The sequence below is a fragment of the Parasteatoda tepidariorum genome, chromosome 12 (genome assembly GCF_982258835.1).
Source record: "Parasteatoda tepidariorum strain Cologne lab strain chromosome 12, Ptep-v5.0, whole genome shotgun sequence".
NCBI lineage: Eukaryota > Metazoa > Arthropoda > Arachnida > Araneae > Theridiidae > Parasteatoda > Parasteatoda tepidariorum.
In genome coordinates this window covers 39,255,381-39,281,681 of record NC_141766.1, presented here as the reverse complement: position 1 = coordinate 39,281,681, position 26,301 = coordinate 39,255,381, and the positions used below count along the sequence as shown (strand labels likewise).

Below are 26,301 nucleotides of genomic sequence, written 5' to 3'. Positions count from 1 at the left end.
TTATTAAAAAAAATATCGGAATTTGTTTTTTAAATGTGAAAATTCGTAGCAATGAACAGCCGAAAGAACTTTTGAAATACCGCATGGATTAACGAGAATATTGGCGCTAAACGAGCGTGCCAAAGAACAATATCTTGCATCCGCAATTCAAATTTCGAGTGCCAAAATAATTTTAGTATATTTCTTCACAGTAATAATAACTGAGCTATGAAAGACATTGGAATTTTGAAAAAACAAAGCAAAACTTCGTGGCAACAATTGCAAAAAAAAAAAAAAAAAATGTAAAACACTACATATATTTACAATAGAATCGGCGCAAGTTCTGATCAACAAAGTGAATACTCAAATGCGTGATTTAAAATTTTCATGTGTGTAATTAAAAAAAAAAAAAATATTGGATTGATTTCATTTCAACCCAATTAAAAAAAAATGTAGGACATTATTTTGCTACTAATCATAATTTATAATAAAATCCCCTCTCACAGTAAATATGGTATACTTGAAACTATCTGCGTGATTTGCAGAATGAGTTTCAAGAACATGATTTCTAAAACGGAACTATCTTTTCAACAGCGATATAGCTTTTTCTTCCTCCCCTTATATTTTGTAATTGAAATTGTAGCTGAAACCAGTCATTATCGAAATTTCTTTATTCCTAAATAAGAATCTAAAAATCACAAGCACCCTCAGATGGACATAAATGGAATCTTCTGAAAAATGTAGTAAAAGTTTTGTTATATAATGATTCTGCAGAATAAAAATCTCTTGAAAACCTCCGCAGAAAGAAAACCAATTTTTTTTAAACTTTATTTCTCTTATACCCATATATGAATAGAAAAATCCAGTCAATTCTTTCTACTCCTATGAGCAAAAAGGGCATCTTTTAAATATAATTTCAGAGATAAAGAAATTTTGAAAATTTCTGCATAAAAGAAAACCAAATTTTTCTGCAAGAACTCTGTAATGTCCTGCGACAATGTCGTTGTGATTCAGCCATGCGGTCTTTGACAAGCAGTAACCCTTTATAACATACCTTATGATTAGATAAGCCAAGAAAAGGGAAACTTCTCACTTTTCCTCAAGACTTTAAGAAACATTATTAAGTAATGAGAGTTACGTAATAATAGTAAGTAATGACGGTCAAAAGATTGATTGAATGTGAGGAGATAGATTAAATTAAGTTTTAATTTTATAGAAGAAATAGTTTTTAGTTTCTAGATATTAATTATTTTCAATTAATAAAATTCATTGATTATTTTAAAATTAATAGTATTCTTTCAAGATTTAGTTCTAGGTGACATTACAACACATGGTAACTGTAAAGAAAGACCACAATCCATCACATAAAATAAGAAAGAGATTACATTTTTTAAGATAAACTTACATAATTTTCCCCAAAGTGCCTCAATCCACAATTATACGCTTCAACTATCATTTCCTTGGGTTTGGTTTTAGAAACAGCCACCACACGGACATCGAAGAATTCACTCTGTATAAAAAAGATTACCATAATAAAAGCAACAATATTAAAAAATATTCTATAAAAGTTTTCATTAAATTAATAGAATACCTTATAAAGGTTTCATTTTTTTTTATATTTACATAATACATATTTAAACTAAATATGACTGATTGTGCAGTTAGTTCAACACCAACTAATGATGAAAGAGAAAAAAATTAAATTAAGAGAAAAAAAATTAAAACTTCTTGATTTTTGCTCCAATTTAACAGGAAACTTATTCAAGTGGTTTTATAGAAAAAGTAGTTGTAACTCTGTTCTCTCCTATATGCACATAAGATTTTAGCTAGCTTTTAAAAAAATAACTAATGAATTCATATTTATGATTAGGATACAATGCTTTGCAAGGATCATACTTCTTTATTAAATAAAACAATGTATAACACGATCGAAATTTTTGTTGTCTAATCTATCTAAAAACTAAAACGAAATTAACGACGCCACCAGACAGTAACAACATTCTAATTCAAATCAAACGATGAGGAAATAAATAACAACTTACAGAGATAAGCAAAATATAGAAATCAAGTGTGGTTTAATGAAGTATGTTTGAGAATAAACTGAATATAAAATATTACTGTCCATAATTAGATCTTTAAAAAGCAAAACAGAACACCATTCTAAATATGTATGTACCTCTAAACGAAGCTCCTGTGCTTCCTCAACCTTTCTTAAAACATCATCAATAGCTTTCTGCATATCAAAAACCTCAGATGTAGCCATTTTTCTGAAAATTTTCAAGTTTAAAAGAATTAAATTCAAAAAGATTTACTTAGTGATATTTCTCGATTTCATAAACCGACAAATCAAACCATCAGAGTGATTGATGATTGCTTTTAAAGCAGAATACATGTTCTAGTTAGCTTCTAGCTTTGCACGTCTGTCCTCTGAATGTGGCGCTGCAATCTTCTGTATTAGAATGCTCAACATAATTGCAATGCTCAAATGCGCCATCTAGAGAGAAGACCGGTTCCATGTTTTAACTCTTCCCTCTTCTCAGTTGTATAGGAATGTCAATATATATTTAAAATATTTTTCAAAATTTCCACTACGTTTTCTTTTAGAACTATTTTCAATGTAGTTTTCAGTTTCATATAGTTTCATAACTTAAAAGTTTTTAATATAACTGAAAATCAAGACAGAAACTTACAGACTTCCTCCTCTTATGACTCTCCACGCGCTCATGATTAAAGCATGCGAAGAGTTGCCTTAGGTTGAGAGTTCTGCTTTACGCCACCTGAAGCTCATTTCAATCACCAATCATGCGTTCAAGAACTCTCAGTCTTAATCCGATAACTAGCGCTGAATGTTATGTTGATTACGTTATCAATGTGCTTTGCTTTCTGTTCGTGTGGACAGTTAACCCATTTTGGGAATCTTCACACAAAACTAAGGCTTATTCTTTAGGAAATAAATGTAGGTGAGGCAGAAGGGTTACCTAGATTAAAATATGCAAATGATATGCCTAGATTAAATAATGCAAGAACTGCAAATGTTTGTATGAACACAATACGCTTTGATATTCGAAAAAAATGCAATGATAATTAAAGAAAATAAGTTGTTATTATTTTTTTAAATTTGAAAGCAAAACAATTATATTAAGTGTATGAGGTAAAGCGGGATGGAAAGGAAAATTAAGAGAAAGAAGAAAAAAAAAAGAAATTAAAAGAAAACATACAATTTTTGAAAATGTATAAAAATAAGGTTGTTTTATATTTTTTTAAATTTAAGCAATCAAAAGGGTTTTGTGGGATCTAGCCCCTCATGACTGAGTTTGCTAGATAGAATGGGTAAGATATTTTTTACTAATATATAAAAAATGGTTTCACACACATTTAAAACCATGTTTAAACTTTGTGAATATTTCTCGTATTTTCAATCCCTTTTTAGGTTTAAAAATAAATTACAGCTGATACATTACAGATAAAAATATAAAAATGTAGTACTTCCCGTTCCCCAATTCATGTTAAAAAAGCAAGGTAACGCTAGAAATATGCAGCAACGAGCGTATTCACTCATTTCTACTCAAAGGAAAAAGCCTTCTTGACGCCTAAAAATATCGAGCTTCATCTCGTCCTCCAACACCGTTGTGCCCACATTTCCCACATGTGATAATTTTTGGTTGAGTTATCTTATACTCCTCCAGTTAAAAAACTAAACAAAGTATAACATAAATCATGAATAATTCTGATGTAATGTTTTTTTCCCATATGGAAACACTTTGTGGTCTTTGGAGCTGGTTCGAATTCCCCTGCGATTGTGAGTGTTATGCATACTTATTTTACTTTAATTATGCTTATAATAATTAAAATACAATCTTAATATTTAAGGAAAATGCCAATTACTTAATATTTGTGCTGTTTGAAGCAATATAATATTTAATTTCATTCAATTAATAAAAGTTTAAATAAACTTTTTAATAAACTAATTAATAAATTTTTAAATAAAAGTTTAAGTATTTTAATATAAATTCGAATAGTAACTTTTTCATTTCATAATTAACTATGATAATTTAAAGTAATAATTATAACACTGAAATAATAAGTTAACATTTATTTTTTAATATAAGTTTAAAAATTATTATTATTATTTTTGATGAAACGATATAAGATTTAATTCTAAAAAATGGCAAGTGTTTGGTGCAAAGTAAAAATTTGCAACTTTTTATTTAACTCCAAAAATAAATAAATAAATAAATTGCAGAATTATATCTGAAAGTGCTTTTATTAGTAATATTTTTAATTAAAAAACGTAAATTTCTCCTGGAACAGCCAGTAGTCAGGCAAGAGGTAGGTACTCTGATTGCGTCAAACTAAAGCTGCCCAATGGGCTATTGAAGACTGTCTGGGAAACATCCCGGAAGTTGATTCGAAGACATACCATCAAAATTTTGATCTTCTGTAGCGGGAATGGATCTCCCGTTTTGGTAGCCCGACGCCCTGCACGGGAAGTTAAACACATTACGGTAGAACAGCTTATTGAGGACCGATACCGAGCACTCTTGGTCCCTACGCAGGCTGATCAAAGTGGTCAACATCCCACTTAGTGACCGCAGCTAGTAATGCTTGACTTCCGTGTTCTACTGGCATCCGTGTCCTTACAATCAGTCCATTGCGAAGCAGTCGACCTAGAGGCTATGAAAGTTAAGATTCCACAATTTCAAGATCGGAATCATAATGGTAGCAATGGATATTAGCATCGTTGCAGTCAAACTGGTACTTACATAATTTGAAGCACATGGTTTCTTCCCCCTTTGCTTTTATACCAAGTACAATGCTTATAACTGATGGCGTTAATGGTGAAAAAATTAGAATAACATCCGAGTTGAATTTATTTTCTCTTCCTAGAACCTAACACCATTGTACCGATGGATAACTAGTCATCTTTTCATTCTGTGATGCAGTGAATGTAACTATTTACCACGCTTACAGATGAAACGTAAATATCTGTCTCAACTTAGACCAAAATCTAAACATATACAGGTCTTGAAGCTTGCTTGTTCCTCTTCAAACAGAGCTTGTTGAGCAACTAAATCAGTTTAGCCTCTTTTCTGCCTTTGAATAAGAACAAAACTTGAGGTGAAAAATTTAATTATAAAATGAATTTTATAAGTGTCACACCCCATTTTGCTCATGCATTTTTGAGAAATGTATTTATTTTTGTGGCTTTATTTCCTTCTAGATGGGATGTTAATAAAACTGACTGATTATAAAAAACACTGATCCAAGTGGTCACTCAAATACGCACTGACCGCAGCCAGTGATACTTGACTTCGGTTTTCTACTGGGAACCGTGTCTTAACTATCAGTCCACTGCGGGACGTTCAAACAATTAAATAACCTAATTGATTTGTTTTATTTATTGATTGGCGGCACTGAACTGCCATTGCGAAAAACTGGAGTATGATCTCCAGAGATGGCTTAAAGCCTACCTAGATTCATACAGTGGCAGTCAAAAGTATTCGTACACTTAAATTACTAACTTCAAAAGTGAATAAAAATTGAAATTGCGTAAAAATTAATTGAAATTTTCAAAAAATCTTAATGTTTTTCAAGTTGTTGCATGAATGATTTGAATTTTTAAGAGGAAATTTTTAAATTTGGTCATAAAGAGCTCCTCGATAGAGTGAGAATTTGAATCTCACCACTAAACCTCGTGCTTCAAAAGTATTCGTACATCCACATTTCAAGTTGAAAAATAATAAAATTAAGACAATTTGTGCGCCAAAAATATCGTTTGTGGGAATATATTTGGCGATATTTTATATTATTCTTACTTTTACCGCTTTATCTGTTTCATTCTAATGCTTACTAGCTTTGAAACTCGCATTTTTTGTTGTCAATCATACAGCTTTAAATTGAGATGGCTCGGAAGGGAAAAGAAACTTCTCTCGCTGAAAGAAAACTGATAATGAAACTACATAATAACTCTTTAAGAAAGATATCACTTGCTATTGGAAGACCCCGATCTACAGTGCAGAGTGTTATAGATCGACATTGCCAACGCAATACTGTTGAAAATATTCCACGAAGTGGACGCCCAAAAATTCTCAGCATTAAGCACAGACGCTTACTCGTAAGATTGATTAAGAAAAATCCAAAATTGAGTGCCCCGGCAGTAAAAGCAGAACTCCTCAAACAGGGAATTTCGATCTCGGTAAGTACTATACGCCGCACTTTTAACGAATCAGGATTCCATGGTCGAGTATCTCGAAAAAAGTTTTTTGTGTCGGAAGTTAATAGAAAGAAACGAATGTCTTTCGCCAAACAGCATGTTAATAAAAATCCTGATTTCTGGAACAGGGTTATATTCTCAGATGAGAGCAAGTTTAACGTGTTTGGATCTGATGGCAGACAAATTGTGTGGCGTAAAAAGAATACAGAGCTACAACCAAAAAATTTGAGTGCGACAGTAAAGCATGGCGGTGGTAACATTCTAGTTTGGGGATGTATGAGCGCACATGGAGTGGGTAAATTGCACATCATTGATGGGATTATGGATCACAAAAAGTACATTGACATTCTAAAAAGTAATTTAAATTCTAGCGCTTCACAAATGGGTCTTCAAACTCTATATATTTCAACAAGACAACGACCCTAAGCATACAGCTTATAATGCTAAGCTCTGGGTATTATATAACACTCCCGAAAGACTCAACACACCTCCACAATCACCAGACATGAATCCTATTGAGCATTTGTGGAGTATTTTAGACGACAAAATCAAAAATCGAGGAGTAAAAAATAAAAATCAGCTGAAAACCGCCATATTGGAAGAATGGGCATCAATTACACCAGATATTACGAAGAAGTTGGTAGATTCAATGCCAAGTCGAATGAAAGCAATAATTAAGGCGAAAGGGTATCCTTCTAAGTATTAAACTATGATATACTATATAATTTTAGGGAAATTTCTTAAGTGTACGAATACATTTGACACAAAAGTTTTGATAATTAATTTCTATTTTTTATATTTTTTTTCTGTAATTGTTTTACAAGAAAACTTCTTTTGATTAAATTGCTCAAAAATAAAGGATACAAGGCCTGGTATCAGTACCGTCTTTACGCATGGGCACACCCGGGCAGTGCCCAGGGGCCCCAGGCACTCAGGGGGCCCTTGAGAATCTTACCTTTTATAAATTGTATATTAAAAAAACAACTAAGAATAAACAACTTTGCATTATATAATTTTTAAAATAAATTCCAAATAGCAAAATATGGTTTATTTTCACTCAGCAAAAACCTTTTAATGTATACCCGAAAAGGTTGGTTATGCGGCTTACGTGTAAATCTTCTAACCTTAAAACGAGATCTGTGGCAATCTGCTCTATTCTAAGCACATTACCCTGGTCCAAAACCTTTGAAAACAACCTTCTATATAAAAACCTTAAATCGAGGTTGACTTAAGAGTTTTCAAGCGTGAAAAAAATCCTTTAGTAAAGCTAGTCTTAAGGTGAAAATACCCTTAAACCTTTCTTTTCACAAAGTCTTGCATGCTCAGCTAAAATCCACCTTGTCATGAAATTTTAATGAGCAATGCAGTTTGATCCTATCGTTAGTGTGACGTCAACTAAACCGTCATTATGGACCTAAGTGACCATTTTACTTAAGAGACAACACTTATTTTTTTAAAAAAAAGTCTTAAAAAATAATTTGTAATCCTTTTAGGATGAAAGGTTTAAAAACTGAAATATTTTTGCCTTATTAAAAAAAGGTTTTTAGTACAAAAACTTTCGTTCGACAATAAGAAGAAAATTCCGACAGAAGGTAGCCGTAAGGTTGCATGCTTTCTGGGATATATATACTAGTGTAAAAAGTGCGCATTTTTTTTTCTAAGAATAGTGACTGATTACCATGCAAACACCAACAGTTTGAATAGTTTATCACTCGGAAAAATAAAAAGTCAGCCGAAATCTATTTTTCTTCGTTAAAATGAAGTTTTTAGGTGCTCAACTCCCTAAGTGATAATGTCTCTGAATATGTTTGAGATCACAGAAGTCAAGCATCACTGGCTACGGTCAGTGTGAGGGTGGGTAACCACTTGGATCAGTCTGCGTAGGGACCGAGCATGTGCGGTATGGGTCCTCGTTAAACTGTTCTACCGTAAAGTGCTCGACTTCGCGTGCAGGTCATTGGGCTACCGAAGCGGGGGTGCCATCCCCTCATCAGAGGATCAAAATTGTGATGGCATGTTTTCGGATCATCCTCCAGGGATCTTTCCCAGACCGTCACCAATAGCCCGTTGTGCAGCTCCAGTGTGACGTAAATGAACTACAACAACAACTAAATATGCTTCTCAACCAACTCTGTTCAGTATTTATAGTTAATTAAAGTAATAATTGAAAGTGTTTCGAATCATACGACAGCAACTTTTAAACTGGTTATGTCTGATATGCATTGAAAGATGTTTAAATATTAATATTATAATAACTGACTTTTTAATAGTTTGACGAAACAATTCATAACTTTTGAATTTTTTTAACTGCTATACCCTAGCCGCGTTGGCTCAGGGGATAGAGCGTTCGCCTTCCAATGAGGTGAACCGGGTTCGAATTCAATAATGGCTGGTCGATACGAATCTGCATTCGGCTTGCACAGACCACAGTGCTGACGTGAAATATCCTTAGTGGCAGACGGATCATGGGTTAGAGTCCCTTTGCCGTAAGACTAACCGTGGGAGGCTCTCGTGGTCTTCATCTCCATGTAATGTAAATGCGGGTTAGTTCCACTGAAAAAGTACTCCACGAAGCCAAATTTTCTCCCGATACTTGATACAAGAGCTCCTTTGTTTTCTATATTGAGTTCAAAAGTAAAAGGCTACAGAGTTGAACATTAGAAGTCGTAAACCCAAAAAATGGATCTGCTGTTCAATGACGGTTATAATAGAAAAAGAAAAAATTGTTTAACCCTTGGCCGGGATAGCCTGGTTGGTAGGGCACTGGGCCCATGTATAAGAGTTCGTGGGTTTGATCTCCACCGGCCGAAAACTCCCCGTGTAGTAAATGGTGACTGATGCACGTTAAGTCTGTCGAATCACAAAGTCCTCCATGTTCCCATAACAAGTCATACCTCTGGGGGTATGACAGTCAAATAACTCCTATCCAGGAGTTTCCTTGTCTTCTGGATTGGTTCAAAATTACAAGGCTGCGGAATTGAACATTGGTAGTCGTAAACCCAAAAATTGGGTCGACTGCTCAGCGACGGTTACAAAATAAAATACAAAAAAGTTTTTAGGGCGGGACGAGGTATAAATAAACAATAAACAATACCCCTATGCTTTTTATTTTACTTATTTTAATTAGCTTCTTCGTTTTGAAAATTACTTACTATTTGAGGATTGCAATTTGTTAGCATCTCATTTTTTTAAGAAAAATTATGCCTAGTTTAAAAATGCTTTATTTTATGTGCATTGAGTTTTTGGGGCGATAAAAATGTATTTAACTTTGTTAAAATTATTGCATATCTTAAAAATGCTTAATTTTATGCATGTGAAGTTTTTTAGTTCTATTTTAAACAGTAATAGGGGCCCAAAACATTTCCGTGCCCGGGGGCCCTGCTTGCTATTAAGACGGCCCTGCCTGGTATCTGTGTTTAATGACGTAGTATAATTAATAAAATACTATGAAGCGATGAGCACTTCAAAATTCATTGTACGAATACTTTTGACTGCCACTGTATGAATAATTAAGGTGTTGTGCAATGCTTACCATCTTGTCACAATCATGGCGCTGTTTTCGAAATTGTAAAACCTTAATCTTTATGACCGCCTTGGCTCAAAACAAACTGTTGCGGGAATGATTTTCTTTCACTTTTTCTAATTTCTTTAGAATAGTGATTTTAGAATAGTAGAATAGCGATACGCAATCTGATGAGATACAGGCAGGAAATTTTGAAATATCATACGATACATCACGATAATGTTGGGTTAAACTCTGAATCATTGCTTTATTAGTGGAACTCTTCAAAATAACGGGGATGTTCACATTTCGTTCTGCGAAAACGAAAGTGGATGTTTTAAATTTTTCATCCAATTTCAGGAAGCTTGCTATTGTTTACACTCTGATACCATTGGCAACGTTTTAGGATTCATCCGTAATGATAATCCGAAGACAATACTGTCACATACATGTAATGCACTGCTACAACTTATATCGGAAGGCAGATGGGCGTAGTAATAATCTTTTCCGTACCATACTCCCCAACCGTCAATTGTGAAAATCTGATCAAGTATGTGACTGAAACAATCGGGAACATAACAATATAGGGGATTCTGAACCAATTATAATACAGAATCGGAAAAAGCACAATCCTACTGATATCCAGTTTTTAGAATGGGTGATTGAACTTCCGCCTAAATCGTGGTAAGTGAAGATTAAACTAACCACACAGTACAGGTGGCCAGATATACGTAATATGTCAAATAAGTAAACAAATTTTAAAATGATGTAAGGCCGAAAAGTGTTTAGAAATAAGAAAAATAATTTGAGATTATTTATTTTTGTATCATTTCATTTTATATTTCAAAATTGCTAATTCTAAGTTCCACAGTGGATGGATCGTAAGACACGGCTTTCAGTAGATCATCGCAGTCAAGTATCTTTGGCTGTGCTCAGTAACAATTTTGATCAATTAAGTCTCAGTAACAATTTTGATTTGGTGGGTGACAATTTCGATCAGTCTGCAAATGAACCGAGGGTTGCGGTATCGTTCTTCATTAAACTGTTCCACCATAAACTTTACGCGCAAGGTCGTCGGTCTATCAAAGCGGAGCAGCCATACCCTCTGAAAAAGATCAAAGTTGAGATGGCATGTGTTGGGATCATTCTCAGGAATGTCAAACTACCTTCAATAGCCCATTGGGCAGTTCTAGTGTGACGCAAATAAAGTACTGATACTTATAGTACTACTAATTCTGAATAGCTGTTTAATTTTTTTTAAATATTTAATAACTGATTGAAATAGATTTTATATATCTGTTTAGGGGCTGTTCACAACTGATATCACTCTTGGAGATAAAGGAAATTGTGACAGTTGTGACAAGGGGCTGGGAGGATTTAACACAAATGGTGATATCATACTTTTAGGTAAAAATAAGAACATTCAAAATCAGCAGATTAAATATTTTTTTAAATATTTTTCATTAAAATGCATACACATCTTATTATAACTGTTAAGCTCACAATTCTGATCAAAGTAAACGTTCAAAATTAAAATTTGAAATATGTTCTATAACGTGTGTATCGTTTCTATACTGCTAGTACAACATGTTTATGTAATATAGCGTGACATGTGACATGGGGGGGGGGGCAAGGTATATAAAGTGTAACTTTATGATTAAAGGGGAGGTGGGGGTCAAAACTACTGAAAAAGTGTGACATCGCTTAACGACGGCTCCTTAGTTTGAAAAAAATTAAAAAATACTTTTGAAAGTTAAAAAAATTGAATAAGTCCGTACACAGTATATAAACAAGCAGCTAGATTTTTCGGAAATTAAAAATTTATTTTCAAAATCTTTACATTTAAATCTTATATTTTTCGTAATTAAAAATTATTTAAGTTAATTATTAGTAGAATATTTTGAAAGTTATCATATTTCGATTCAATCTCATGAAGCAATATCCGCATCATCTGCAGATTGTTAAATAAATTTTGTTATGGATAAATAGTATATTATTAAATAAAAAATAGTAATTAATTAAGTTTAGGAGTTAAAAATGATTTTTCTTTAGTCTTGTTTTTTAAATATTAAATGGAAAATAATCTTCAGATGGAATGATGAAAAAGGGAAATTTTTTTTACTTTTCATAAAGCAATATCTGCATAATCATCATACATCTTCAGATTGGAAAATAAATTTTGTTAAGGACAAATAGTATATTATTAAATAACAAATGGTATTTAATTAAGTTTAGGAGTTTAAACTGATTTTTCTTTAGGCCTGTTTTTTAAATCTCAAATGGAAAAAAAATCTCCGGGTGGAAAGATGAAAAATGGAAAAAAATCATCCTTCTCATAAAGCAATATCGGCATCATTTGCATAATCATCATACATTTGCAGATTGGTAAATAAATTTTGTTAGGGACAAATATTATTGAATAGCAAATTGTAAGTAATTAAGTTTAGGAGTTAAAAATGATTTTTCTTTTGTCTTGTTTCTTAAATCTTAAATGGAAAAAAATCTTCAGGTATTGCGAAATTTTTTTTGAAAATTCTGAGCTGAAAAATTATCTATAGATGTTCTGATTATCAGCAGCACCCGCTGAAGGCTAGAAGATTTCTGGAATCTGGGCCTATGATGGGTCTTACTTTCCTAAATAATTTTTGCTGCATTTTTGAGACTCTATGCATCGTAAAATTTCACCTAAATTCCCACCAAGCAGTTGAGGAAATCTGGTTCCGCTTAAAAATTTAATTAAAATTCTACTTCAAATTATTCACTAAAGTGTCTGATGATTATAACTGGCAAAATAACTTTCTGATTGCTAATTGCTTTTTCGCTGTATTTTTGAGACTCCATGTCTTTTGAAATTTCTTATAAATTTGTTTGTAACAGGTAGTTGGAGAAATCTGGTTCAGCTCAAAATTTTAAATAAAATTCTACTTCTTATTATCCACTTAAGCGTCTGCTGATCATAACTGGTAAGAAAACTTTCTGATTGCTTATTGTTTAGAAATTTTAATAATTATGATTAAAATACTAAAAAAAAAAAAAATAAATAAATAAAAATAACTTGAATGAATTCAAAGCTTTCAAAAACTCTGAAGTCACTAATTCAGTTTTTAACAAATAATAGGAAGTATTTTTTCCACAAACATTAACACAAAACTCAAATCTTTGTTTCGTCAATAAAAAAAATAATAATAAAAAAAAGAAATCTGGAACATTAACAACGATCGTTTTTCTTTTTTGTCCAGGCCAGATAGCGTATGAGACAACGAAGAAAGACCTTTTGAAACTAATTTTTATGTTTGTTTTCCGGGAAGTATAGGTTAATCGAATATTTGAAGAATGTGGAGATTTTTTTCTCCTTTCTTACTCAATTTACTTTGTATCAGTGACAAAAAGGCAAGTCTGTATGAGTGAGCATTTTAATCGAGTGAATCTTCTTGATGGTTCGAAAGAACAAACATAAAGAGAAACTTTCAAGGTAATACAACGTGTAGATCAGAAGCAATTTACGAAGCAATAAATCATAACTGGTCCTTGCCACTTCGAAAATTAATCGAAGGAAGGGAGAAATGAATTCGTGGGAAGCTTCAGCTTTTATTTTACTCATTTTTTTTTTGAAAGCCCAAACATTGACGCAATCTGTCATTTTCGGGGAATGGATGAAAGTTCGTTTTTTTCTTGCATCCTTTTTCTTGCCAAAGAAGGGAAGTTCATATTTGTAGCTTATTGAGAAAAGCGTTTCAGTAAAAGTACTGTTATTCCTCTTTATACTAGAATGTATTGTATTTTTTGTTGACACAATGCAGTTATTTCGTTTCCGTTCGTATTTCTTTTTGTTATTTGCTCAAGCTATATTTTTTAAAAATTTGGTAATCTACGAGATTTTTTCCCCCTTTTCTTTGAAAGTGAATATTTTTTCTTTGAGCTAATATTCAACAAAAGGATAGTTTCTGTAGTTTTTTTAGTTTTAAAAGTAGGAAAAAAGATAGAGACATTGATTGCTAAAAGTAACTACATTCTATGATGTTTAGTTCCTAAAGTAGGCATACGAAATAATTTGGTATAGAGCAACGATGATACGTGCTCCTGGAAAACAAAAGTGTTGCTGAAACTTTTATTCATTATAACTGATTCTATTATTTATTCGTAACTATAAAGTATTACATTTTCAATGTTATAAATTTAAAACGAAAATCTTTCTTACACTCAATTTTAATAGCGAACTAAAAGATATATGTTAGAAAGCGTTGTTTATTTTAACATCTTTTCGTTGCAATAACAAGAATTTAAAAAAAAGTGTTTTGCAAAATTTCAGTAAAACTCTACACTAAAAGCATGTACTGACAGCTGAAAGAAAAAAAAATATTGCCGGAGAGTATAAATTCTCAGATAAATTGAAGTTGCTCTTACAACGATTTTTATGAAGCACATAAAAATCAATAGCATAAATAATATTTAAAGCGTAGTGAAACAATCAATTAAATATAAATTGTTGAAGCGCTATCCACAACGAGCTCAAATGCTTGCTACAAGAAACCAATTCTTTTTGGAGTAAACCAATCATTATTATGTTTTTGGTTGAAAACGGAGCAAATTTAACAGAAATTTTAGTTTAACGGGCTCCACATTAAAGGAAAAAAAAACAACAACAACAACAAGCAAACAGTTTGTCTATGTAAAAGACTCCTCTCGTCATTTGTGTGTAGCATTATCGCTGACTTGGTTACAAGGTAGAACTATTTACAGATAAGATAAACATTTCGGACAAGTTTTAACAGGGGTTGGTGAGAAAAATATCGTAAGGCCCCTCTCTATAATATACTAAACTTGTTCCCATAGCAGCAACATACTCTGCCGCGGGAGGAGTTCTATTCATAGACAGAATATTCTTTAGAATGTTTGCGAGTTGAAATTTTTCTAAAGGTTATGAATTGATAGAGAATTCTAACCATAATCGTGATCCAGGAACTAGGTAGCTTTTGATTCTTTTTTCGGCCGCGTTCGCGCTTTGTTACTGATTGTAGCAAAGATTCTAGAATTTTCTGAAGCTGCAGGATGGCCACAGCCTGGAAAAATGTACAACTTTATGACAAATGTTAAATGAAGTTATTGTAAATTTTATATGCTTCATAATTTCATGTCAATTGTAGGAATTCAGTTTATCATTTCTAAAACAGATATTTAATTTACAAATCTATTCGATTGATTGTAATTAGTTAAAACATTTTGGTTCTCTTACCTATTTCTACCAGTTTTTAAATTTTTCTGGAATGGAGCTAACCTGAGCTAGACAAAAATATGGTCAATTTAGGTAAGGAATATATAGGGATTGGACAAAATAATGGAAACACTTCCTTACTCATGCATTTTTTGATCTTTCTCAAAAAAAACTGAGAGAATCATTTTTTAAATTTCGAAGTGTTTCAGCTATGCCTTATTAATGAACCTTATTAATGAAGTTTAAAGCTTTTAGAGGTTTGAGAGACCAACAATAAATTACAAATGGAAAATAGTGTTTTGTAACACCATAAGCCAAAAAATGTAGCAATAAATTTGTAACTTGTAACAATTATTTTGGTTGTTATGTGTAATAACTGCACTAACTTTCGTAAATATAGCTTAATTATTTATGGAGATTTAGACATTTTTGTAAAAAAATAATTTTTTTGTCTTACGTTGCTTCGCTATAACTTTAAAAAGGTTAAATAAAAATAAGCAAAATTTCAGGAGCAATTTAAAGTAAATAACAAAAGTATGGTTTAAAAATTTGAGATGAATTTGTTTAAAACTGTTAAAGGTATGAGCAATTATAATAGTTCTCTTATACAATCCATTAGAGGGAAAAATTAATTTTTTTAAACTTAATTTTGTAGTGAATCATATTTAGCAACTAATAAGAAAAGTCCGATTTGAATATCTTAAAAATTTTTAAATTGAACTTTTCAAATTAAAATTATTTTTTTTTATTATATACCAAATACAATTCACTATAAAATTATGAAAAAAAATTTTGCTAAACGCCCAATATAAAAGAACTTTTTCAATTACTTATATATTTCAGTTATCAACGAATTATTTTTCAAACTTTAAAGAAAAAATTTTGTAATTAGTTTTAAATTGCTCCAAAATTGTTCTTTAATTTTATTGAATATTTTTAAAGTTATAGCAAAAAAAAAAAAAAAAAAACGAAAAAAAAAAAACTTAAGACAAAAAAAAAATTGGTATTTTGTAAAAATCTCCATATCTCCTTAAAATATAAGCTGGGCTTACTAAATTTGTGCACTTATTACATATAATGATCAAAATAATTGTATATGTTACAAATTTATTGCCACACTTTTTCGCATAGGGTGTTCAAAAACACTATTTTCCATTTGTAATTTATTATCGGTCCCTCAAGCCACTAAAAGCTTTAAACTTTATTAATAAGTATGAGAAATCGCATGATCCAAACATTTCTGAAGTTATAAAATGATTCCTTAAGTATTTCTTGGGAAATGTAAAAAAAATTTATTAGTATAGATGTATTTTCATTATTTTGTCCACCCCTGTACTCCTTTCTATGTTCTTTGCCCGAGGGGCTATTTTGCCTAACCGAGCCTTAATAATAATAATTAGTAATAAGGTACTCGAAAAACATATTTTGATTGTTTTTTGTTTGGTACTCGTTTTTTGATTGTGCATTTAATCTATGCTAAACGGAATGTCCTAATGCAATATCAGGGGTGTATAAATTCATTGTTGCATCTGGACATATTGCAAGATTCATTATTTTATCTAAGGAAAAAATGTACTTATTCAAAAATTTTAGAATAGGAATTGAATTTTGATCGTAAATGGCATTCATATTAATTTAAGCAATAACAATGCTTAACTACATTTATTTAAAAAAATATGAAACAACTGATATTCTAAATAAATTTTTTACTTTGTAAAATTAAATAAAAATCATTTTAAAAACCATCTCCAGTGATTTACTGTATTTTTCCAAAATACAATCAAATTTTTTTAATCGCTGTTTTCTCAGATGTTAAAAAAACATTTTACAGAAGGAATTACGTTTTATTTGTTATTAGATATAAGATATTAGTTTATAAGTAGGAAAAAAAATTTAATCCAATATTTTACATATTTTTTATTGTTTAAATGGCTTTATTATGTTGTGATGTTTTTTCAGCCAAACAGTCTCAATCATTCAATGCCTTGTCAAAAGATGGCGCTAAGCTCCTACAAAATTATAAGATAACTAAGCAGATGAGAAATCTATATTTCCTTTATTTTCATTAAAAAAGATTTTATCTACTTCGTTATTTTTTAAAAATACTTTAAAAAAACCTAATATATATATATATATATATATATATATATATATATATATATATATATATATATATATATATATATATATATATATATATATATATATATATATATATATATATATATATATATATATATATTTACCATAATTACATGAAGAAATACTTTTCAGAAAAAGAAATAAGAGTAAAAATGATTGTAACAATAAGAACAATAGTTATTTTTTTAAAAATATGTTTGCTATATAAACACTGTCTTATTCAGTAATTTCAAATCTCCCAGTAGCTCGCAAAAATAGTTAAAGTTGTAGAAAAATTTATTTTATAACAAAAGTTTTTCTTGTTTTTCTTATTATAATTTTTTAAACATTTTTTTTTTCAAATTTATTATAAATCCTCCTTGATCACTACAATAATTCGGTAACTCTAAAACATACATGGAAATTCCGTATCTTAAATATTAAAGCTGAAGTGGTTGCTGAATTAGGTTGTAAATTTCTACGTTCTTTGGCAATTTTTGCTTATCAATTAATATTTCCAAAACATTGTTAACGTTTTCAAAAATCTAAAGATGGGCAATTGTCTAATGCTAAATTACATTTTTGAAATATTGATTTTAGTATTTCATTGGTAGATTCATTAGAGGAAAATTTATTGTATCTATATCAATAATCAATAAATATATAACAATTCCATTTTAACCCATTATGGACTAACGTTTCCATGAGATCCTTTCTTTCAGAAAAATAAAAAATGGTTACTCAATTCTCTATTATTTCGTTCCTGTAACTTATCTTGGAGAAACATGAAATTCGTGCTTAGCATAATATATTATTATTAGACTTGCACATAAACATTGATATGAAATAAGATAATTGCGATATTTTAAAATAAAAGTGGTAGCCAACACTAGAAAATATCAGGTTAGTCTAAGCATAAATGTTCCATTACTTTTTTCATAAAGTGCTTTTTAAGTAAAAAAAAAGGTTTGCATTTCGCATCAGTAGTCTTAAATGGATTAATCATCTTAGTGCATGTTGGCTACCCTAGATGGTATTAATATATTGGGATGGTACAGAGGGTAGTGGGCTCACTTGACATACAGATTTTTTGGGTTTGAATCCTGGTAATTGGTAATGCCAGAAAACTCTTTCGCTTACATTTCTTTTGATTTTATATTGTCTTTCATAAGCAATTGTATTAAACTATACATAGCAGTAAAAATCTAATGCTTTAGTCGAAATCGTGTCCTCAAACAAGTAAGGATTACCCTCAGAAATAAAATTCTTGATTTTAATAATTATTCTTAAAATTATATTGCGTTATTTTTGACAGTTATTTTGTCATGAAATCACGTGAGTTTTTGACAAAACACGAGAGATGATTGGAGGAAACTACTTTTTTAATTGTGTTTCATCTCAGTATATTCTGCGAGAAATTCTAGGAGATTTTTTTACGTGATTTTAAAATAGCAAACATTGTATGCCGGGATGATACAGAGGGTAGTGTACTCATTTGGTAGCATGTTTACTGATGTTGAATCTGGGTAGTGACTGAGATATCTTTCATTTACGCTCTTATTATATCTTGTAATTGATAATCAATTTGGCTAGATGACAAACAGCATAAAGCCTAATGCATTTTTTGACGAAATTCGTATCCTCACAAAAGAAAAGATAATTATTTGATGAAATTAGAATTTTTAAGAAATTGGGTCCCAGAATAGAAGAAAACGAATATTTTATTGCAATTATGAGCTTACTTTTTTCTAAGCTACAAATTTATAAGTTAAAAATAGCATTTTCTGTCATAATTTAAAGCTTGATTCTCAAGAGGTTTAAGGTATAGAATTATCGTTTGCTTTCATAAAGTATACTTTCAGCTAAACTTGTAAAAAGTAATAATTCTCAAAATTGTGTGGGAGAGAGACGGCAAGAAAACAAAATTAATAGAATAATCTAAATCTGTCAAAAGGATACTATAATGTTAAAATATTGTTTGTTTAGAAAAAATAATTGAAGTGGGTCAAATTGTTTTGGAACATAAATGCGAGAGACAGAGAGAAAGCAAAATTAATAGAATAATCCAAATCTGATAAAAAGATAATTACAACTAAAATAAATCTTTGAAATTTAAATTTTTTCTAATGAGTTAAAATGATTAATAGAAAGTACTAATATTAAAATTGTCATATATTGTAAATTATCAATCCATCAATCAATATAGTTTATTAACTTCTACTTCAATTTATAGATAATATATTGCAACATGTAAACATTTACTTCAACTTTTATCTTTGAATAAGCACTGTAACTTCGATCTTCAGTATGATGTAAACAAGATGTATTTTCAATAAACTTAGCTATAATGTTATCTTCTTTAATCATTTTAATTTATGATATCCAACATCATAACATGGTGTCAGAGTAAAGTTAAACTGCCTACTAAGCATTATAAATACTAATCTGGTCAAGCTTACTTGTTATTTCCATTTATCGATAGCAACAAAACATTATTGCCAAAGTTGAACAGCCTACAGAATGGGTTAGCAGCATGGTAGTTGTGAACAGTCCTAAAAAACTGAGGATATGCATTGACCCGAGACCTTTAAATGAAGCTATCCTAAGGCCCCATTACCCAATTCCAACATCAGAAAGACTGTTTACCAGCTTGCAGGGTTGTACAGTTTTTAGTCTCTTAGATGCAAAAAATGGATTTTGGCAACTTCCACTAGATGAAAAAAGCTCCTATCTGACAACATTCTCCACCCCATGGGGAAGATATAGATTTTTAGTCCTTCCTTTTGGGCTTAACAATGCTCCCGAAGAATTTCAACGAGCAATGGAGGAAATTTTTGAGAATGAACCTCAAATCCAACCATATTTTGATGATATAGCTTTAAGTTCAAAAAACATAAATGAACACTGTTTGCTTTTAAGAAAGGCTCTCACCATTGCTAGGAAAGAAAACCTAAAATTTAATATCTCAAAGCTTCAACTCGCACAGCCATCAATAAAATACCTAGGGCATATCATATCGGAAACTGGAATACAAGCAGATCCTATGAAAATAAAAGCTATTCAAGAATTTCCTGCTCCAGAAAACAAAGAAGCCTTACAACGATTCTTGGGAATGGTGACTTATCAAGCAAAGTTCACAAGTCACCTATCAGACTTAACTCATACTCTTAGACAACTTCTGAAAAAGTGTAATTCTTTCTTATGGGATCAGAACATGCAGCAAGATTTTGAAAAAATTAAGTGTGCTCTCATGAAAGCTCCTTGTCTAAGCTTCTTTGACTCAACAAAACCTGTTCTCCTGTCAGTAGATGCTAGTCAAAGAGGGTTAGGGGCTGTATTAACCCAAGAAAACTAACCTGTTGCATATGCCTCTGCCACACTCTCTAGTGCACAATCAAGATATGCTCAAATAGAAAAGGAGCTTCTAGCTATCATCTTTGGATTAGAAAAGTTCAATTATTTTACTTATGGCAGACATGTTCTTGTACAAACTGATCACAAACCCCTTCTTGGACTAAGTAAAAAACCATATGATGAAATATCACCACGACTTCAACGAATGCTTTTGCGCATGAACAGATATACAGTTACTCTACAATATACCCCAGGAAAGCAGCTCATAGTTGCTGATACTTTGTCACGAGCTACCTGTCCAGATATCTTTAATGACAATCTGTGTGATTCACCACTAGCTACTTCTGAGACAGTACTAGCCATTGCAACTAAATCCAAATGGAGTGAGCTTTCATCAGCCACCAAAGCTGATGAAGCATTGCAAGAACTTAGCCAGCTTGTTAAGAATGGCTGGCCTAGTGAAAAGTGTAGAGTAAACCTAGTAGCAAGACCATTTTGGCATTGTCGACATGAGATAACTGAAACTGAAGATGGTCTTTTATGTAGGGGAAGTCGCTTAATCATTCCAGAATCTGCAAAAATTGATGTTTTGAAAAAACTACACACTGGTCACCGAGGCATTGTTGCATGTAAAACCAAAGCCCGTGAATACCTATATTGGCCTACAATGAACACAGACATAGAAACTTTTGTAGAAAGATGTTTAGTATGTCAGAAGCATCAGAGAGCAAATGCACAAGAACCTTTGCTACTAAGGGACTTGCCTGAAAGACCCTGGCAGAAAGTGGGTACTGATTTTTTAACCCTTATGGAAACAACATATTTGCTAATAATTGATTACTTCTCAAAATACATTGAAGTGCAGCCCATGAATAGAACAACCACTGCTTGCGTTGTCAATGCAATGAAATGTGTATTCGCCCGCCATGGTATACCCGAGGAGCTTGTGAGTGATGGTGGCCCTCCGTTCGATGGAAATGAATTCAAAACTTTCTTGGACAGCTGGAATATTTTCCACAGTAAATCTTCACCATATTGGCCATGTTCTAATGGCCAAGTTGAACGAGCTATCCAAACCTTCAAAAATTCAATGAAAAAAGCACAGGAAGAAGGTAAAGACTTACATATAGTCTTGTTGGACTACAGAATTACACCGACACAAGGTCTCAAATCACCAGCAGAGCTCTTAATGGGTCGGCGCCTGCGATCTTTTATTCCATCTCTGCCACAAAATCTTCAACCAAACTTTGACATTAAAGAAGAGAAAGCCCAACTGTTAAAAAGACAACAAGATCAAAAGAAATATGCAGACCGTGGACGCAAACCATTACCCGAACTAAAGTTGGATCAACAGGTTTGGTTCAAATTAAAGCCAAAAGAACCATGGGTTAGAGGGAAAATAATAAAGAAAGACTCATTTAGAACATATACTATCCAATCAAAAAATGGAGGAGTTTATGTAAGAAACCGCATTTTTATACACCCATTCAAAAGTGATACTGTAACTAACCATGAAAGAACCGTAGAAGATCTTTACGATGCTGGCCCTGAAATTTCTCCTGCATCTAAACAAACTGACCTACCAACTTCCGAACCAAGACGCAGCCATAGAACTGTAAATAAACCTTTGCGCTACCGAACTTAAACTTATTCTTTCCACCCATTTTAAAATCAGACACAGAATTATCTGGTAAACTTTTTTATTTAGTTTATGGTTTTGTAAATATTAATTTAACCTTAATTTAAATTGTGTAACTTTACTTGTTATTAATTTTATTAAAAAAAAAAAAAAAAAAAAAAGGGCATGTCATATATTGTAAATTATCAATCCATCAATCAATATAGTTTATTAACTTCTACTTCAATTTATAGATAATATATTGCAACATGTAAACATTTACTTCAACTTTTATCTTTGAATAAGCACTGTAACTTCGATCTTCAGTATGATGTAAACAAGATGTATTTTCAATAAACTTAGCTATAATGTTATCTTCTTTAATCATTTTAATTTATGATATCCAACATCATAACAAAAATATTGTTTGTTTAGAAAAAATAATTAAACTGGTTCAAATTGCCTTGGAACATAAACGTGAGAAGTACAATAGAATGAAAATTAATGCTATGGAGTGAAAATGATGTCTACAGAAAATTATAATAGTTAAACTATTATTTTTTTTCGTCCTAGTTAGATCAATGCTAGTCAAACAAAGAAACATGTAAATAAAAAGACAAACACGTCATACAACTTTCAATAATGAAACTTTCTGAACGTATCTATTTTTAAGTTTCTTTTTTTTTTTTTTTTTGAAAAACGATGAATAAATGGTGAAAATTTGCAATGCTTCAGAAAATTATTGCGTACAATCATGTGTTCATATAAAAATATAAGTTAGATTTTAGAAAAACTTATATGTAATAAAATGTATCAAAAGATTTCCTAATGGAATAAATTTAATATTTTTAAGTAACATGATATGTCTTGTTTCTGCTACTAACGCATCAGGAGATTTTTAAAATGGTTAATTGAATCTGGTAGTGAAATTTTTAAGTGTTGGTAAAATGAAACAAATTTAGATTATTTTAATTGTTATTTCGCTGTCACTTTAAATACTAAAGATTGTATAGATTTCAAGGTTATACCATGTGTGGCTTAATCTTTGTTATAATGAAGTGACAATTTCATTGATTTGTATTTGCGATAATGATTAATCCCTCTTGTCGGATCCCGAAGGCTTATAGGATGAAAAATATGCGTATATCCAAGTTTTGATACTCTTTAACTTGCTCGATTTTTTATGGCTCGCTTTTAAAGACACGGAAAAGAACAAATTGAGGGAAAAAAAAGCGTGATAAACTATGTAGAAAACGATTTATTGATTTGCCAAGTTATTTTAAAACTATTTCTTATGGTTTTAAAGATGTTTTTCTTACATTTTTAAAAATGCACATTATAAATAGAAGTATATATAGAAGTATATATGGTTCAAAAATAGGGAATTTAGATTTTTTTTTGAAAATACGGAAAAGCAATTTCGGCGTAAACTTATTTATACATACATCACAATAAGAATGATAAAAAATGATGGGTTTTCCATTGATAACTTAACTTCGAAGTTGTCTACTTTTTACATTGTACAAAACAAATTATCTTTATTAAAATTTTTTGAGAAATCAACTGAATGTGAACTATTTAAAATGTTTTTAAATTTTTTTTACAGTGGGTGAAATGCTTGGAAAAAAGTTTTGAAATGTGAAGTATTAAACATTTTAGGAAAAACTAATATAAAATTACAAACTCAAAAAGTTTGATAAATGCTATTTTATTATCAATTTGGAGATGGGTATGGGTTAAGGTGTGCGGCCATTGTGTAGTTTAGTACTGAGGTCTTAAGGCTACTGTTCTAAATCAGAAAACACTGAGAAAAAAGTATGGTAAAAACTACCAGAATATGGTAAAATTGGTCTTGTATCTGGTTCTATGGGAACACCAAAAGGCCCCGAAATTTCTACAGAAGCGATTTCGAAATGGTTTCGGTAAAATTAAGACACGGATAAGAATTAAATAGGAAAAAAAGAAAGAAATATAAACTATGTAGAAAATGATTTATTGATTTATCAAGTTATTCTAAAACTCTTTCATATGGTTTTAAAGATATTTTTATTTTTCTTGTTTTTCCGAAAAAATATGTTACAAATAGAAGTATTTACAGCTCAAAAATAGGGAATTGAGATTTTCTTTTGAAAATGCGGAAAAGCAATTTCGGGGTAAACATATCTATAATGAATTTGGATAAAACGATGATAGGGCTATTTTGACCGATTTCAACATTGAAACTTTATAGGAAGAAAATATTACTACAAGAAGAGTAGAAAATGATGGGTTTTTGATCGATAAAGTAACTTTGAAGTTGTTGACTTTTCACATCAGACAAAGCATATTATCTTTATAAAAATGTTTTAAAAACGCAACTGAATATAAACAATTTAAAATGTTTCTTAATTTCTTTTACAAGAGGTGAAAGAGTTGGAAAAACCTTCTGAAGTATGAAGTATCAAATATTTTTTGGAAAAACTTATATAAAATTACAAGCTCAAAAATATATGATAAATGCTACTTCATTAATTTGAAGATGCGTATGGGTTAAGGTTTAAGGCCAATATCAGATATTTTTTGGAAAAACTAATGTAAAATTACAAGCTCAAAAATATGTGATAAATGCTACTTCATTAATTTGAAGATGCGTATGGGAGAAGGTTTAAGGCCAATATCAGATATTTTTTGGAAAAACTGATATAAAATTACAAGCTCAAAAGTATATGATAAATGTTACTTCCTTAATTTGAAGATGCGTATGGGTGAAGGTTTAAGGCCAATATCAGATATTTTTTGGAAAAAGTAATATAAAATTACAAGCTCAAAAATATATGATAAATGCTACTTCATTAATTTGTTGATGCGTATGGGTTAAGGTGTAAACCAATATGTGGTCTAGAAACGAGGTCTTCCGGCCACTGTTTATAATTTGAGTATACTGAATAAAAAAGTATTATTAAAACTACCAGAATATGGTAAAATGTACCGTATTCCTGGCTCTATGGGAACACCAAAATGCTCAATTTATTTTTACCGAAGCGCTTTGGTAATGGTTTTGGTAAAACCAACCATAAAATATAATTTTATATTAAATGATAAAATTTGGTAAATATCGTAAAATTTGGAAATTTATTCGGTTTAATGTGAAAAACCCGGTTTTTCAAAACTGTTTTCAGTTGAAAACCATTTATTCGGTTGAATTTCGTTTTCAGTTTTGTGTCTTTTATTAAATGCGTGGTAATAACAACAATAGTTTTGAAAACCAGAATTTTCAGTAATCCACACCATATGAATGAAAGATTACCTAAAGAATGACTTAAATACTGTAAATTTTAGTTTTATTATTGAAAATAATGTTTTTATTTTTTTACCAGAAATGCCATTGCCATTCTGTAAGGTAATGTTTCGCCGTGTATGAATGGCTTAATGTCATGCAATTTGTTGTTCAATCAATCATTGAAGCAATACCAGAATAAAAGCACTCTCTATAGTGTTTAGGGGAAAATCCTTCTCGTACAAGTCTCTTACTTGATTGTCACAGGGAAAAATTTCATACTGTAGGAGGGTAAAATCAATGAATTTTATAAAACTTTTCTCGGTTGCCTAGCAACGGGGGGAGGGGTTGATAAAAGGCATCAAGAGAACAAGAGGGTGAAAACTTAACATAGAAATCTCAAATCACGTTGTAAATGAGGAAACGAAAACGTCAATGTGGATTGTCACTATTTTAGCACACGTTAAGGCGACAAGGGACTTTCAAATTTTTTTTTGAAATTATCAAGGAAATTTTCAGAATACATTTATATTCTTAAAAACAACTTTTATACAAAATTACAAAAAAATATTTCAAAATTTAAGAAATTAAAAAATTTAAATTTTTGAATTTTTTATGTTTTTTTTTATATTGCTCCTTGCGTCTGAAATTTTGTCAAAATGACAAAATTCTTTTAAAATATTACATATTAGGTAATATTGAAAAAATTGTTGGGAGTACTTTTTTTTATTTTTTATTTTAGAAAAAAATGACATTAAAAAAACATTAAAAAACCTACATTTTTAGGAAAAAATCATGATACCTCTATAAAATATCATGTATAAAAAAAATTCTATTCACTTAATTCAAAAAACTTTTCCAACAAAATGTTAATAATATTCATAAATATATAGCATTAAATTCTCAGGTCAATAGAATGAAAATTCATTACGCTGGAACAGTTTGAAATTTGTAAATTTGTCAAAAAAGACATTTTGAGAAAAAGGACATTTACTACTTTTTCATCGCAAATTTTACTTCTGAACAAATATTTCTTGTTTTTAAT

General features: G+C 30.7%; 1 protein-coding gene across 2 annotated transcripts in view; it reads right to left on the bottom strand.

The window, feature by feature from the left end:
* Positions 1-2,375, bottom strand: part of LOC107455087 (pyridoxal phosphate homeostasis protein) — a 42,807-nt gene extending 40,432 nt beyond the window's left edge. Inside the window, exons 1-2 of one of the 2 annotated variants that reach the window (XM_043056392.3) lie at positions 2,156-2,375; positions 1,385-1,489 (exon numbers count right to left, since the gene is read on the bottom strand). In XM_043056392.3, the coding sequence (XP_042912326.2) occupies positions 1,385-1,489; positions 2,156-2,242 (192 nt within the window). In that variant the 5' untranslated portion in view covers positions 2,243-2,375. The remainder of the gene's footprint in view (positions 1-1,384; positions 1,490-2,155) is intronic. The other variant, XM_043056386.3, reaches the window with a different exon arrangement.
* Between the last annotated feature and the right edge of the window lie 23,926 nt (positions 2,376-26,301).